Source organism: Monocercomonoides exilis, assembly GCF_001643675.1.
Source record: "Monocercomonoides exilis strain PA203 chromosome Unknown scaffold39-1025343, whole genome shotgun sequence".
In the NCBI taxonomy this organism is placed as follows: domain Eukaryota; phylum Preaxostyla; order Oxymonadida; family Polymastigidae; genus Monocercomonoides; species Monocercomonoides exilis.
Genome location: NW_027150584.1, coordinates 56,148 through 71,694, shown reverse-complemented (window position 1 = coordinate 71,694; position 15,547 = coordinate 56,148). Strand labels below are relative to the sequence as shown.

The 15,547-nt window shown below is 33.9% G+C and overlaps 5 protein-coding genes across 5 annotated transcripts; 4 read left to right on the top strand and 1 right to left on the bottom strand.

Moving 5' to 3' along the window:
• Positions 1-2,831: 2,831 nt before the first annotated feature.
• Positions 2,832-7,264, top strand: MONOS_10541 (uncharacterized protein; the record flags this gene model as incomplete). Its single annotated transcript, XM_067863000.1, has 8 exons — positions 2,832-2,973; positions 3,027-3,112; positions 3,175-3,265; positions 3,334-3,449; positions 3,544-3,564; positions 3,646-4,278; positions 4,533-4,647; positions 4,850-7,264. The coding sequence occupies 8 exons, from the start codon at positions 2,832-2,834 to the stop codon at positions 6,325-6,327; spliced, it is 2,682 nt and encodes an 893-aa protein (XP_067722894.1). The 3' UTR covers positions 6,328-7,264.
• Positions 7,265-7,394: 130 nt separating this feature from the next.
• Positions 7,395-10,076, top strand: MONOS_10542 (uncharacterized protein). Its single transcript, XM_067863001.1, has 3 exons — positions 7,395-7,484; positions 7,545-7,644; positions 7,720-10,076. Exons 1-3 carry the CDS (start codon positions 7,428-7,430, stop codon positions 8,970-8,972), a joined length of 1,410 nt encoding a protein of 469 aa, XP_067722893.1. The 5' UTR covers positions 7,395-7,427; the 3' UTR covers positions 8,973-10,076.
• A 254-nt stretch (positions 10,077-10,330) lies between these two features.
• On the top strand, positions 10,331-12,965 carry MONOS_10543 (putative Ubiquitin-conjugating BIR-domain enzyme). The gene is made up of 5 exons (XM_067863002.1): positions 10,331-10,515; positions 10,578-10,595; positions 10,645-11,686; positions 11,806-12,115; positions 12,306-12,965. The coding sequence occupies exons 1-5, from the start codon at positions 10,383-10,385 to the stop codon at positions 12,501-12,503; spliced, it is 1,701 nt and encodes a 566-aa protein (XP_067722892.1). The 5' UTR covers positions 10,331-10,382; the 3' UTR covers positions 12,504-12,965.
• MONOS_10544 (putative RNA recognition motif protein) lies at positions 12,956-14,475 on the bottom strand. The gene is made up of 2 exons (XM_067863003.1): positions 14,326-14,475; positions 12,956-14,236 (listed from the first exon to the last, which is right to left on the bottom strand). The coding sequence occupies exons 1-2, from the start codon at positions 14,409-14,411 to the stop codon at positions 13,405-13,407; spliced, it is 918 nt and encodes a 305-aa protein (XP_067722891.1). The 5' UTR covers positions 14,412-14,475; the 3' UTR covers positions 12,956-13,404.
• Positions 14,476-14,608: 133 nt separating this feature from the next.
• MONOS_10545 (putative chromatin accessibility complex protein 1) lies at positions 14,609-15,501 on the top strand. The gene is made up of 5 exons (XM_067863004.1): positions 14,609-14,711; positions 14,787-14,888; positions 14,943-15,027; positions 15,100-15,141; positions 15,196-15,501. The coding sequence occupies exons 1-5, from the start codon at positions 14,637-14,639 to the stop codon at positions 15,291-15,293; spliced, it is 402 nt and encodes a 133-aa protein (XP_067722890.1). The 5' UTR covers positions 14,609-14,636; the 3' UTR covers positions 15,294-15,501.
• The last annotated feature ends 46 nt before the right edge of the window (positions 15,502-15,547 follow it).

The window sequence follows — 15,547 nt, the reverse complement described above, 5'->3', positions numbered from 1 at the left end:
TTTTTATTTTTTGGGTTATGATCATTAAGCCAATTTATTTATTTTTTTATATATTTCAATTTTCATAGAAATTTTATTTTTTGCACATTAAATGCGTATTTTTTTTGAATTTAATACTTTTAAACCAACCTGTAACTGATAGGATTTCAACGGGAGGCTTTAACCCCCCCCCCCCCCTCACCTTATTTCCCCCCCATAAGAAACAGGTTATGCATTCAAATGTATTTATTCAGTTGCTGATATTTTTCTTATATACCAAAAATACCATTAATAAATCGAAATGTGGGTGGCTGAATAATTGTCAAAATTTTTTTGTAAAGTTCCTTTTTTTTAATTTTCAAATAAAATAAAAATTTCATATTTCGATCAAATTTTTGTTCCCACTCACGAAACTTCACTCAGATGGAAATAATAACATTGTCAATATTATGTTGACATGACAGCAAAAATTTGTGAGTGGGAACAAAAATTTGATCGAAATACGAAATTTTTATTTTCTTTGAAAATTAAACAAAAGGAACTTTTCAGAAAAATATGGAAAATTGAAATTTTTTGTCATGATGTTCGGAATGAAAATTATGTATTGTGTATTTGTTTTTGAACACTGAAAAGTGACAACCACATTAATAAATAATAATCACATATTTTCATTTCAAACATCGACTTCAGAAAAAATAGTTATTCTTCAACGATTTTTGGAAAAAAAAACAAGTGGTTTATTATGAAAATACTATGACAAAAATCATCAAAGAAAAATAAATTAACTTGATCAATTCATGTGGGAAAATACTGACTTTCAAGCTTTTTTTGTACAAGGCATATAAAAATTGTTTCACTCATAACTTTTCTCAACTTTCTCAGATTTCAAAATATTTATGATTCTCATATCAGAAAACAGGTCTCGTTGAAATCAAACATCAAAATTTCCAACATTTCACTAATATCAATAAATAAACCCATTGTTATTGTGTTTTTTGGTTTGTAAAAGTTAATGAAAAGTACATTATTTTTTTTATGGAAGAGCTTGAAGTTTCATATTTTTTCCCATATGGGTGATTATTTTTGAAATCATATCTTTTTTCGGTGTGTTGATTTTTCAAAGATTGTTTGTTTTTTGAAAGTAAATTTTTATTCAAAAGAGAAAAAGCATGACAATTGTTTTTTAAAATAAATAGTTTTTCCGAATCAAAGATTAAAATGCATTCAATACGCCTTTTCACTTTTCAATATTCATTTGATAATATTCAAGATAAGTTTTTGAACCAAAAATTTTGTTTGAAAAAAATATGATTACCACAATAATCACCCATATCATTCTTTTTTTTTTTCTTTTTCTTTTTTTTTCTTTTTCTTTTCTTTTCTTTTTTTTTTTGAAATACAACCACTATCTTTTATTCTATTATCATCCAATAATTCACTTCAAAAATACATGATATTATATTCTGTCTGTAATTTTTAAATAAGTGGTTGAACAAAAAACTCAAAATATCTATTCAAAACTTTGATGAAACAATATAAAGAAATATTGGCTTTAAAAAAAACAAAAATTGTTACACCGTTTGTTTTGCAAATTTGGTCAACTTATTTATTCGAAATTGGTAAACTTCTCTTTAAAAATTTATAAAATGCAGTATTTTTTAAAAAATAAATTTTTTTTGTAAAAAATTGGTTTTTTGCTGAATGTTAGAAAGTGATAAAAATATTATATCATTTTTTAATTCAAAAAAAGGAAGAGAAATAGAACCTTTGATATTATTATTTGTCGAAAAACATGAAGTTTTTTGATTTTTCAGAAAAAATAATCATCATTGAAATCGGATAATTTTCGAATTAATTCTCCTCACGTTGTCAAATTATGAATAATTCAATCATGAAAGTTTTTTTGTGTCAATTTTTTTAACTGGAAAAAACAAATATCACAACAGCATAAATCAGTTAATGAATCTTCAAAATTCTTCAATTGCTTTTTATTATTCATATGACTAAACTTCATTATAAATAACATTTGTTGGTTGGTTATTTCATTTTCAAACAATGTGAAAAGAATTCATTTAAAAAATATTCGACAGAAATGATGTGAATTTTTATCAAAAAAAATCAGATATTTATATGTTTTTCGACAAATAATAATATGAGAGGTTCAATTTCTCATCAATATTTCAAGTATTAACTGAACATAATATTTTCTCACTTTCCCACATTCAGACAAAAACCAATTTTTCACAAAAACAATTTTTTTTTTAAAAAATTCTCAATTTTATTCATTATAAATAATAAGTTTACCAATTTCGAATAAAAAGTTTAACAATTTCTAATAATAAATGGAGTATTTTTATTTTCATTTTGTGGCTTTCTATTTTTGTGCAACAAGGCAATATTTTCCAAAAAAAATAAAAACACATTCAATTTAAATTTCCATTGAAAAAAGAAATGACGAAAAAAATTTGACTTTCTTTTATTTTGCACATACCGATAATGAATTTTTTATTTATTTTATTTTATTTTTATTATTACTATTTTTTTTAATGTTTCATATTTTTTTTTGCAACTCAAGATCTATCCCACCACCCTATTCTTTTCCATAACTTTGATGTGTTGCTCCGGAAATACTCTTCTATCCAGATTGATCAATGTATTTCTGAGCTTAATACTATTTGTAGTATCTATATTCTGTATTATCAAATCCGCAACTTTTGTTTCATCTTTATCTATCATTTGGCTGTTTCTTGGAGTATTTTCAATATATACAATTTAAATGCACAATACAATTTTTATTTTTGTTTCTCATTTTTTAGGTTGGAGTTTTTCTTCTATTGACTTCTATTTTCTCAATGATTGCAACGTGTACATGCAATCCTCAAAAACGATCAAATTGCATCATATTCACTTCTCAATTCTTGACTGTGCTTATGACATTTTTAACCCCTGTTTTTGTAATTATTTCTTTTGTTTCTTCTGGAATTCTTTATGCTGGTTTGAAAACTTATAATAAAGAAAAGATATTTAATTAAAAAATGAAATTGTAGTGAATGGAACTGACAGAGGCTTGGCGGCAATTGCTCAACATCTACAATACGAATGCGTAATGAATAATCTGAATTGCGTTGAAGAGGTCTGGATGCATTTGTGTTCATCAGTTTTGATTTTGAATTTTGAATTTAAATTACTATGAAGATACATCATCTTCTTCTCCGCCAACTTATATATTTCCCTATCACAATGATCATCTCCTTTCTGCTTCTAATTATATTATTTATTCTTGCATGTTTGACAATTTGAATATTTTTAAAAAATAATTTCCATTTCTTGTGCTTCTCTTATAATGATTAAAAGTTCAACTTTATGGAAGATTTAATATCGAGACATTGGTGATGAGGTTTATGTCCATCGTTATAGGCATTATTAGTGCGGGATTTGTTTGCACATGTATTGTGCTTCATGCAATTATGGTTTTTCTTTCTATCTTTTTTAATTCATTTATGATTTTTATTCTTTAATTTATATTTTATTTCAAACACATTATTTTTTATTTGATCTTCAAAGGGAACGAAGCAACTTGACAATGTTTGAGCTTCTTGCTTCATCATTTCTATTTCTCCCTTTCTTTCGCTTCTATTCAATTTCCCCGTTTCCTTTCCAATTCAGCTCTTGGTTAGCGGCTCAGTGATGTTTGCTGTAACGTTTCTGATATCCATCTTTGGTGTCATCTCAACCTGCTGCTGCCGCGGTGTATCTGCCTCAGCGCCCTCCTCTTCCTCCTCTTCCTCCCCCTCTCCCTCTTACTCTTATTCCTCTTCCTCTTCCTCTTCCTCTTACTCCTCCTCCCCCTCTTCTTCCTCTGCCACCGCCCCTGCCCCTGCCCCTGTTCAGATTATCCGCACTGGGGCAACACTGGCTGTCCATCAGACAAACATGGAAGAGTTCGACTTTGGCCCGCCTCCACACGAACTCGACGGCGGGTCTCCGCATCTGTCGCTGGGAGAAAGCCAGTTTTGCGGGCTTTCTTCGATTTCTTCTGTGAATTCTGTAAATTCTTCTTCTTCTGTTAATTCTTCTGTTAATTCTTCTTCTGTTTCAGTCAGGTTTCCTCCTTCCACCTCTCCTTCAGGGCAGCGTCCAGCAGACAAGAGCAGAGAAACACAGAGGAAGAAGAAAGCAGTGCTTTTGTATCATTACATAGCAACATCAACATTTGGGTGTATTTGTTTATTGGCTTTTGCCATCATCTGCTGGTCAGCGGATCAGAGAATAGCGGAGAAGATAGAGGAAGATGAGGAGGTGTGGATGATGATTGCGTATATGTTGTGATGTGGAGTGTATCGTATCGTATTGGAGTTGGGGATTATGGGTTGTGAATGGATGGATGGATGAATATCTTGATAGATTTTTTGTGATGTTAATGCTCAAATGAAATCTTCCTTTTTTTTTCCTTAACAATTGTTTATGCACATCTTATGTAAATATGTATTTATCTTTCTTTCTCTTTCTCTCTCTCCTTCCCTATCCTTTTTCCAAATTGAATACCCTTTCAGTCTCTCAAGTCCTTCCTGAGGACATTCACTGTTGTCAGCCACTTCACTCGAGAAGAGCGCTTCGTGTTTCTGAATGAGATTGTCACTGGCCTCATCACACTCACCGGCTCTGTCAGTATGCTTCTGTTTATTGTTCTATTCATTTTATATCGTCGATGTATCTTTGTGTGTTTATGCGTTTTCCTCTTTTTCTCTTTCTTCTTGCCTTTCTATCTATTTTTTTCCTTTTCATTTCTCTCTATCTCTATCTCTATCTCTCTTTCTCTCTCAACATTTCCTTCTCCTCTCTCTCTCTCTCTCTCTCTCCATCTCCCCAGCCCTCATCATCTTCTTCTACATGGCGCTGTCCATCATTCCCCCCATCATCATCCTCCGCCGCCGTGTCACTGTCTACACACCTGCCTTTGACGAACAGAGAGAAATCGAGTTTGGCTCTGGAATAATTCCTAATTCTTCTTCTTCTTCTTCTTCTTCTTCTTCCTTTCCTTCATTTCCTTCTTTTTCTCCTTCTTCCTCTTCCTCTTCCTCTTCCAATTCATTTTCTCCTTCTTTTGCATCTGGACGTAGAACTGGCTCTGCCAGCAAGCCACCCTTCATTCCCACCCCATTCCCACCCACAAATGCACTGCAACCGCCTCATCTGATTGAGCTCGAAGAAGAAGAAGAAGAAGAAGATGATGATGATGATGAAGACAATGATGGAGTGTTTGGAATATCTCCTTATTCTTCGCCTGCTCTGTGCTCTCCGGTGACTCATCCACCTTCTCCTCTTGGTTCTTCTTCTTCTTCCTCTTCCTCTTCCTCTTTTTCTTTTGCTTCTTCCACAACAACCACATCATCATCATCATCATCATCAGTCTTGTCATCTCCATCAAACAAATCATCTTCCTCTTCTTCTCCTTCATCTTTATCTTCCAATGTTTATTCCATCACTCCACATCCTTCTTCTTCTTCTCCTCCGCCTTCTCCTTTCTCTTCCACTTCAGTCGCTGTCGAGTTCTCTTCTTCTTCTTCTTCTTCTCACCCACCAAGCTCACAATTAACACAACATTATTCATCATCATCATCATCATCATCATCATCATCTTCTTCTTCTTCTCCCTCTTCTTCCTCTTCTTCAACTCCTTTGTCTTCCTCTCGTACCAGTCAGCTTCGCTACTCTTCTCATGTCACTGACACTTCAATCACTTCTTCTTCTTCTTCTTCTTCTTCCCCCTTTCCTGCTTTTGCAACTGCAACAACATCTTCTTCCCCTCATACATCATTTCAATCTCAACAAACTTCTTCTTCTTCTTCTTCCTCTCCCTCTTCTTCCTCCTCTTCTCCCTCTCCCTCTTCCTCTTCCTCTTCTTCATATCCACCCAACCCCTCTCATCCATACCTCTCTCGTTATTCCCCTTCTTCCCATCTGCCTCACACAGACACCCAACAACCGCATTCATTTCACTCATCCTGTCGCTCTCATTCAAATGCTCACACACACCCTGCTTCTTATCCATACACCCAACAATCAGCTTCTCCTTTGCCTTCGTCTTATTCTCCTGCATTGTATGCCTCTTCTTCTTCTTCCTCCTCCTCCTCCTCTTCTTCTTACTCTTACCCATCGATTTCTAACGATCCTATTGCAAGCTTTATGCTTTCCTCTTCTTTTCCTTATTCTTCTGCTTCAAACATCCCTTCATTCTCTTCTTCTTCCTCAGCTTCTTCATCTTCTTCGTCTTTTTCAAATCAACGTCTGTATTCTGTTTCGTCCGCACTGCAAGTGGACGATGCTGTTAACATGTATTCATTTTGACGTATTTGAAAAGAAGAAAAAAGAAGAAAAAAGAAGAAAGAAGGAAGATAAAAAAAGAAACAAAGAAAAAAAGTTTGATCTTTAAAAAAGATAGAAATGAAGGAGATAAATGAAAACAGGAGAATAAAAGTCAATATTTATAATTTTTCGATATAATTGGGCTTTTTCTGTTTCGCTTGGAATTATAATTTGATATGTAAAATTTTCATTTTAGAGTGTGTTCTAGTATGTTTCTCTCTCGTTTTAAATTTTCAACTGATTTTAAACAAAATTTATTTTTACCTTTGGTTTTATTTAATTTTATTTTTGAAATAATTTATCTTTTCATTTTTATGTTACCATTCAACATGCATAATCTGAGTTAACATTTTATCATTTTCTCGCTCTTGGCTTTTCTGATGATGTTATTGACATTTGTTCAGAGATGAGCTAATGCTATTTTGTAGAAGATAATTCTGTTTTTTTTTCCCACTTAATTTTGAAATATTATTAGGTTTTCGTGTTTAATTTGATTATGTTAAATTTTTTATATTATAAAAAAATAAATGATACGCTCTTTTTTTACTAAGATTTTGTTGCACAGAAAGTTTTGCATGACAAACAACAATCCTAATATTACAATAACAAATAAATTAAATAAAAAATAACTGTAAGGAAAATTTTATTTTTATATCATCTACAAATATCTGCAACTGATAATCATCAAAAAATAAGAAAAATAAAACAATTTACATGAGAATTAAGTTATATATAAACATTTCAACAAATTTAAATATTTCGTTAGTTATTTTAAACGTAATGCCCAATCAAAGAAATGTGAGTGCGAAGTAAACAACTGTAATTATCAAAATATATATTTTACGTTTTCAAATTTTCATATTCAAAACGTCTCCATGCAAATGCTAATTTTCACAAAACATTCAAAATCATTGATGCAAAAACATTAACAAAATCACGTTCAAGGGCTCAATTCATAAAAAGGAAAACAGTCTTTGTATCGAAATGTTTCCATATATGGGCACAGATCACAATTTTTCTTCAGATCAGAAATTGATGGAATAGGGGATGTGATCAAATCGATCTCTCAAATACAAATCGTTATGTCTCGTTCATTTACTCCAACGCACACAGTTATTGCAAACTATGCTTCGAAGGATGTATGCAAAATGCTTTGGACTTGATTTTTTGACATTTAAATTGCTTTTTAATATTTTCAGCCTGCAAAGTTTCTTTCTGCAACTAAAGGCGATAGCGTTCAATTTGTAAAGGAGCAATCAAAAGGATGGGCAGTATGTATTAGCAAAGAAGGGAAGCAAGGTTTTTTAGCTTTTATTTATTTATATTTGTGGTTATTTTGCATTCTCTTGTGTTGATTATTTTCCACAACCATAGGTTATTTGCCAATGACATATTTAAAAGCTCTTCCTGCTCAAGCATCCGGAGAACCAGAATTTTGTGATGCAATTGCAAATTATAAAAACCCTTCTGGTGATCCCAAATTCTTAGTTCTCACAAAAGGAGAAAGAGTGAAGTTGATTCAAAAGCAAGGAGGATGGTGGACCTGCGAAAATGCAAGTGGTCAAAAAGGTCTCTGCCCTGGTTCATATCTTCGAATGGCACCAGCTGGATCAGGGTTTGTTGCACCACCTGCAAGTCCATCTACTCCAGCCAAAAGTTCTCCTTCACCAAAGCCAGCATCACCATCTGCAAAAGAAGACGATAGCGAAGACAGCTCTGACAGCGAGGAGGAAAAACGTAAAGCAGCTGAGGAAGAGAAAAAGAAAGCTGAAGAGGAAAAGAGAAGAAAGGAAGAAGAAGAAGAAAGAGAAAGGGAAGAAGAAAGAAAGAGGGAAGAAGAAAAGAGAAAAGAGGAAGAAAGGCGAAGAAAAGAAGAGGAAGAGCGAGAAAGAGAAGAAGAACGAAGAAGAGAAGAAGAGAGAAGAGAAGAAGAAAGAAGAAGAGAAGAAGAGAAAAGAAGAGAGGAGGAAAAGAGAAGAGAGGAAGAGGAAAAGAGAAGAGAAGAAGAAAAGAAGAGAGAAGAGGAGGAAGAAAAGCGCCGAAGAGAAGAAGAGAACAAAGAAAGTGCAACTGCAGTTGTTGAAGAGGTCAAATCACCCGTTGATGATATGGTGACTGTGGAGATTGTCGAAGAAGATTCTGATGAATATTGTGTAGCATTGTATGACTTCCAGCCAACAGACGGAGGAAAGAAGCAGATTGCAATGAAAGCGAAAGAGAAGTTGAAGGTTCTGAAGCAGAAGTCGAACTGGAGCACCTGCGAGAACAGCAAAGGAGCAACCGGTATTGTGCCCACAAACTACGTGAAGATACTGCCGAAGGAGAAGAAGACTGTGCTGGTGAAGAAGAAGCGTAGCGAAGTGCTGCCGGGAGAGCGAATTGTGGAAGATGGAGCGTCGTCTTCAGGAGCAGGCTCTTCGCCCTCGTCTGCGTCTGGAAAAGGAGGATTTGCAGCTAGCAGTGGAGATATGCATGCGCTGTTGAAGCAGATGGAGATGCTGGTGGAGATCAACAAGGCGCTGAGGGCGCAGAACGAGCAGCTGCTGGCAGAGATCAAGAGAAGCAACGAAGAAGCAACGAAGGAGAGAAAGGAGCTGTTGGAGGTGATGAAAAGAATGGCGAATTAAAGAGGGAAGGAAGGGAGGTGAAGAAGATGATGGAGGAGAGAAGAAAAAGGCAAATTGAAGAGAGAGTGAAGAAGAAGAAGAAGAGGAGGATGAATAAAATCGGTTGAATATCTTTTGTGATTTGAGTAGAGCTATCTGAACAGAATTATAACAGGAATAAAAGAAATTAAACTAAAAGAGAAAAGAAAAGAAAATGTAGATAAACAAAAATGTTTATTGACAAATCATTATGAAAACACGGCTGTTATAATTTTGTTCAATTTCCAATGGAACAGTTTTGGGTTGCATCGGAGTGAACTTAGAAATGCTCCGGAGAGAAAGAGCGAAGGAATAATTAGCTATTAAAGAGAAAAGGAGAGTTAATGAATGTGATAATGTTGCTGGTATTTTTTTAACTTTGCCAGCAAAAAATGTCTGGAAAGACACGGAATGACATGGCAAAGAAAATAAAAAAGACTAGCTTATGAGACATCTAAGCATTCAGCTTTCTTATCTTGCATTTATTCCTTTTCGCTCTTTCTTTCGTTTTTGTTTTATATGACGCTTCCTGAATTCTTTCTTCTGCCACTTTATCTATTTATTTATTTAATTTCTTTCTTTCTTTGTCTTTTCTTTTCTTTTCTTTTCTTTTCTTTTATTTTTTTAATTTTCCAATTTGTTATTCTTTCTCAGTCTTTTTATATCTCTCTATCTCGTTGTGTGCCTGTGCCCCCCATCTGCTTGTAGCATTTGTAATCCAATCGAATCTGCTGTTGCATTGTGCATCATTCATTCTGATTGGATATTTATGTTCTTTGTTTTTATTTGTTTATTTTTCAATTTTTTTCATTTTTTTTTTTTCATTTTATTATCTTTCTATTCTGATTCATATCCCAATATTTTCCTTCTTCTTTTTTTTTATTGTGTAAAAGATGAAGTAATACAGCTTTTATGTGCTATCTTGTTGTATTGCTTTGTTTTTATGTGTTCCACTATTCTTGTTATCTTGTGCTTTTCTACAAATGAATTATCGAATATTTTGTTATCCTTTCTATTTTGACGTGTTTTTCTTGGATTTCTCACATCGCTTCAATTCTAAATATGATTATTAAAGTATTTGTTTCATTCAACTCAATCTTTTGTATTCATTAATTTTTGGAATTTGCATGCAAAAATGAAAATAAAAGTTTTTTCATCAAAAAAGTTATGTTGTTTCTTCTTCTAAAAATTCAAAAATAAATAATAATTGAGCGACTTCAAGGGAAAAGAATAACTTACTAATAAACAAGAACACACAAAAGAAAAGAAAATACTATGTGAATCTTTTGATAATGAACCAAATCTAAAACTGAATTTTGAATTTATGTTATGGGATATTTATTGGGGATTTTTCAATACAATTTTTCATCCAAATATAGAATATTTACAAAAATGACAGATGCTCATGATATAAATGGGCTTGGGGTTATTTTAGAAGGAATAATTAGGCCTGTTTTCCTTCCAGAAGAAGGTGACAAGCCAACTAATGCTTTGAAAGCAAAGCCAAAGGCACCTGCACCATCGAGTTTGATTTCATATTATTTTATACAAATGATATAAAATTTATTTTGGTGTAACTCTGAAAAGAAACTTTTTGGTCAAAAGGTAGAATTATCTTTATTTTTAATATTTCAAAGAAATCATTTTTGTAAAGGAACTGGGTATGGTTCAAACGCGCTCAATCAGCACGGAGATTTCAGTGCAATGGATGAGCAAACAAAAAAGGAAGAAAAAGCCCGTCAGGACAAATTCGAAGCATTGAACGAACTTTACGCATATTTACTTGAAGCTCCAAATGAACTTTATGAACAAATGTCAGACGTTATTGGAAATTCAAAACTTGTTTACATCTTATGCGAGCTATTTGCCGATGATTCTTTCATTTCGATGAATCGTTCTTCGCAAGTATTTTTACCTGCAATTGAAATATTATACTTTTTTTGCACGGACAAATATCTGAGCAAGTTATTCTTCCAGCATGAGAAAAAAGATGATACGTCTCTTTACCTTCGCCTCCAAAAGCTTCATGTCGCAGCAGACAATTACTTGAAATTGTCAAATGCAGCGAAAGAGAGCAAAAAGCATCCAATTGCTCCAGTTAATTTACCAGCTCCAAAAATCTCTCCGGAGCTTGTCATCGGATACCACCCTTATTACCACAGAAACGCACAACCAGTGCAAGTGAAGGAAGAAGGAACGGATTATGGAGAACTGTTGGCAAACAGCATTTGCGTTCTATGGAAACTTGTTGAAGCCAAAAAGGAGGAAAAAGAAAATGAAGAGAAAATGTTGAAAGAAAAAGAAAAAGAAGAAGGAAAGAAGAAAGAAAGCGAAGAGTCGAGTGCCAAAGATGAAAATCCTGCTCCATCTTCTTCGTCATCTTCATCTTCATCTTCGTCTTCTTCAGCCGAGGAGCACTATAAAACCCGCCTTAAGCCTCTGCAATTTAAGATGTCTGAAGACTCAGCGCTTTTCCGGCAGCGCCATTGCTTCTCTGCTCAGCTTCTGCAGCAGAAGACGCATCCGAACATGAGGCGGATTCTCAATGAGCTGTCCACACTCACCACTTCTCTGCCGCTTTCACTCGATTCGTCTGTGTTTGTGGCAGCAGATCCAGCCTCCTCGCAGCTTGTGAAGGCGCTCATCAGCGGTCCGAAGGACACGCCGTATGAAGGCGGGCTGTTTGAATTTGATATGTGTGCAAACTTACATTACATTCAATATTTATGATTATTATTATTAATCTTTTGTTAATATTCTTATTCCAAATATGAATGCTAACCTAATCATGAAACATGCCTCTATTAACACACAGAATGTATCCTCAGAACTACCCCAACTCTCCTCCGTCTGTCCTCATCGTCACGACGGGCGGGGGCAGCTTCCGGTTCAATCCCAATTTGTATGCGAACGGCAAAGTCTGCCTGTCGCTGCTGGGGACGTGGTCGGGAGACGCGGGGGAGTCGTGGAATCCGACGCATTCGACGCTGCTGCAGGTGCTTGTGTCGATCCAGGCGCTGATTCTGGTTGAGGAGCCGTACTACAATGAGCCGGGATATGAGACGCATATGAATGACGAGAGAGGGAAAGTGAGCAGCAAGAACTACAATAGAGAAGTCAGGAAGGTATGGGGAATTTTATGGAGGGATATTAGAAAATTAAAGAAACTTAGATAAAAATCTATATTAGTATTGTTTCTCCTATACAAAAAAGACTAACCTGATGAATTGAGAATGAGCGTTTTCCTTTCTGTTTTCTTCTTTTTTTTAAAAAAATCGAATAATTCTTATTTGTTTCTCAATGTGAATGTTTCAGCACACAATCAGATTGGCCATTGTCGATCAAATCCACAAAGCGCAGGCCAACCAGACAGAATTTGCAGATGTCATTTTGGCTCATTTTGCAGAGAAGAAGGAAAGAATACTCGAAGTGGCACAGAAGTGGAAGAACGATACAGGAATAGACGATGCTGATATGCTGAATCTGAGACAGGCACTGGACTCAATTAAATAGAAGATGCTCATTTGGCATGAACATTTTTTTTAAAAATTTGGAATGTTTTTTCAGATTTTTTTTTAATTTTTTTCTTATTTGATTTATTTTTGTTGACTTTTAAAATGTTGCGAAATCAAATGGAAGATTTGTGATTGTGATGAATTTTTTTCATGGTGCGATTTTAATTCTTTCGTGTTTTACGGTTCCTTTTTAAGAGTCTGTTTGTCAAATTGGATTATCCTTAAAGCATGTTTAAGCAAAGTTGTGAAAGTTCATTGTTTTTCGCCTTTGAAATTTAGACTGTCAAGTTTATTTTATTCTTATTGAGGATCATTCTCTTTCCTTTTTTTTTTACCAAATTATTGTTTACAATTTCATTTTTAACATTTTTAACTTCGTTTTGATTGAGCTTTTTAAATAAAAAACTTTTCCCCAGCAAATTCGATATGAATTTCTTTTAAAAAATAAAATTTTTATTTATTTATTTTCTTTTTTTGAGAAAAATTATCTAAGTTGAAATGAACTGCGTTGAAAACTTGTAAAAAAGACATAATATTTGAAACTACCTTTCGAGAAAATGCCATCCATTCAATTCAAAAAAGCAGTGAAAGGGTGAAATGATTTTTTTCAACGCAACAAAGGCGGTGTAAGTAAAATGAAACTAACAATAAAGAAAACAAAATCCACATTTCAAAATGTTTCTTTCTCCCATTCTTTCTATCATGCAACTGACATTTTCCAAAAAAATAATAATCTTCCCACTAATAATTGTACCATAAAAAAAAACATTAAAAAATGTGTAGTTTGTAAAATTTTCAAGCTTGAAGGATAATAAAATGTTTGACAATTTTGCTATTCTTCCAAATTCTCCATTCTTTTAAATGAGAAAGCTTCATCCAAGAAGTATCGCTTCTTCAGTCTAATGATAAACCACATATACAGGCATAGGTACTCCATAACCTCCGCCATAGTGCACTCCATAATCTTCGATTCCTGCGTCGTCATAGTCATCGTCGTCATCGTCATCGTCTCTTCCCCTTCCCCTTCTTTTGTCGTCTCTTCGCTTCTTAACACTGCTCAACAGCCTTTGACGTTCTCTTCTCTTCTCTTCATCATTAGGTGGATCGACTGCACGACGCATATGGCATTCACTTCCTTTAATCGAAACACTCGGTCTTTCTCGAAGCATTTTATCCAGCTCTTCCTCATCCACCATTTCAATAAAACCATGTCCAGCATTCAAAAACACATCGCCTCTTTGTGGTGGAAGATATATATCTTTAATTCTGTATTCCCTCAATACATACGATAGCCCTTCACGTGTCATTTTTAGAGGAAGGTTGTGAATATACGCAACTGTTTTTGAAGGAACTTTTGTTTCAGAATCTTTCTTTGATTCTCCTTCGCCAGCTTCTCCTTGATATTCTGAACTATCCTTTCCGTAACTTCTGTCTCTTCGTGGCCATCCATAGCCCCTGCCACCACGACGCGGTCCGCCTCTTCTTGGAAGACCAAACGGACCTCTTGGCGTATAACGAGCAGTAAACGGTTGAGTAGAGCTACTGTCTTCTTTCTTCTCTGCTTCTTGTTGCTCTTGTTCTTCTGTATAGAATTCCACTACTATTTCTCTTCCATCAACTTCCGCCCCTGAAAATTTCTCAAAAGCTTCTTTTGCTTTTTCATGATCTTCCATTGTTATATATCCATATCCTCTTGAAACAGTACCATTCATAGCGATTGAAGCTTTCTTCCTAAAAGCAAAAGTTTCGAAATATAAATAATTTGTTTCAAAACATGAAATAACTTTGTATTTTTAAAAGTGAAAAAAAAATATGCAAACACAATCCCAACTTGTTCAAATAACTTCCCAATTGTCTCTGCGCTTGTATCCTTCGAAAGGTTTCCTATGTATAGCGTTGAAGACATCTACTCAATTGAAACTTTCACAATAGAAGCTTCACGGAAAAGTAAATTGATATCCACGATCTACAAAAACCATAAGATTGCAATGTGAATTTGTTGAGAGATGAAGAACCTCTTTGAATTTGTTTCTTTAACAAAAAACACACTTATACATTCTTTATCGTTTTGAGTCTTGGAAAACATGGATACAACCATTTTTTAATTTATTAACTATTTGAAAAACAAGAAATGGAGGATATTCAACAGCAAGAAAAAATTGAAGTCTCAAACGAAGAACAAGAAGAACAACAAGCTTCTCAAAAGGTTTATTTGTATTACCTTCTGATTTTAATGGAATGAACGAATATTACAACCCCAAATTAATAAATTATTGTTTAGCCAATTCAATTTGCTCAAGCACTTATTCGAAGGCTTATGAAGCAAAATCCTGATGTAAAGCTTGTTCAGAAAAGTGCAATTGCACTTGTTGGAAAAATTACGGTTTGATGATAAACTGTTAAATCGATTTAAAACTTGGCTTTGATTTTCAAAAAGGAGAAATTTTTGGAGTACACAACAAGGGAAGCATTGGAGTCATGCAAAGCTGATGGGAGAAGAATAATACAACCCAAGGATATCGGTATTGAATTTTTTATTTTTATTTTTTAGAAAAATAAATTAATTTTTTTTTTTTAATAAAAAATTCTAACAGGTAATGTTGTTTATGCAAACCCAGAGTACGATTTTCTTATACGTTTGCAACTATTTTTTGTTAGTAATTAATTAAATTACAAAAAAAATTTTAAAGATGTTGTTCCTGAACCCGATTTTTCAAATGAGAAAAAGACGTCACGCGCTAAAACTGTCAGTAATGCATCAAAATTGAAGAGAACAACTGCAGGATGAACAAATTACTTTTCATTCTGAAATATTTCTGATTATATTATCAATTTTCTCATTTGTTCAATGGCTAAAAGAGTTCAATAGTTCATGCTATTGTCCTTTCCCCAATACTTTTCCGTTTATTGTTGTATTTGAGAGTTGCTCCTTCATTTTCTCGATTTTTCCTTCAGAACATTGAATGCTAATGCAATAGAATGAATTGATCTTCTTATTAACTCTTAATTTAAAAAAAAAAATAATACGAAATAAAAAGGATT

What these genes read in the sequence shown, in the direction of transcription:
- MONOS_10542 (XM_067863001.1), top strand. Translation starts at nt 7,428, where the DNA reads ATGTCTCGTTCATTTACTCCAACGCACACAGTTATTGCAAACTATGCT. An exon ending in CAAACTATGCTTCGAAGGAT is followed by an intron (nt 7,485 to 7,544) that starts GTATGCAAAATG and finishes TAATATTTTCAG; the next exon opens with CCTGCAAAGTTTCTTTCTGC. An exon ending in TAGCAAAGAAGGGAAGCAAG is followed by an intron (nt 7,645 to 7,719) that starts GTTTTTTAGCTT and finishes CCACAACCATAG; the next exon opens with GTTATTTGCCAATGACATAT.
- MONOS_10543 (XM_067863002.1), top strand. Translation starts at nt 10,383, where the DNA reads ATGACAGATGCTCATGATATAAATGGGCTTGGGGTTATTTTAGAAGGA. An exon ending in GGGCTGTTTGAATTTGATAT is followed by an intron (nt 11,687 to 11,805) that starts GTGTGCAAACTT and finishes ATTAACACACAG; the next exon opens with AATGTATCCTCAGAACTACC. An exon ending in ACAATAGAGAAGTCAGGAAG is followed by an intron (nt 12,116 to 12,305) that starts GTATGGGGAATT and finishes TGAATGTTTCAG; the next exon opens with CACACAATCAGATTGGCCAT.
- MONOS_10545 (XM_067863004.1), top strand. Translation starts at nt 14,637, where the DNA reads ATGGAGGATATTCAACAGCAAGAAAAAATTGAAGTCTCAAACGAAGAA. An exon ending in AACAACAAGCTTCTCAAAAG is followed by an intron (nt 14,712 to 14,786) that starts GTTTATTTGTAT and finishes ATTATTGTTTAG; the next exon opens with CCAATTCAATTTGCTCAAGC. An exon ending in CACTTGTTGGAAAAATTACG is followed by an intron (nt 14,889 to 14,942) that starts GTTTGATGATAA and finishes ATTTTCAAAAAG; the next exon opens with GAGAAATTTTTGGAGTACAC.
- MONOS_10544 (XM_067863003.1), bottom strand. Translation starts at nt 14,411, where the DNA reads ATGTCTTCAACGCTATACATAGGAAACCTTTCGAAGGATACAAGCGCA. An exon ending in TTTGAACAAGTTGGGATTGT is followed by an intron (nt 14,237 to 14,325) that starts GTTTGCATATTT and finishes TTTTGCTTTTAG; the next exon opens with GAAGAAAGCTTCAATCGCTA.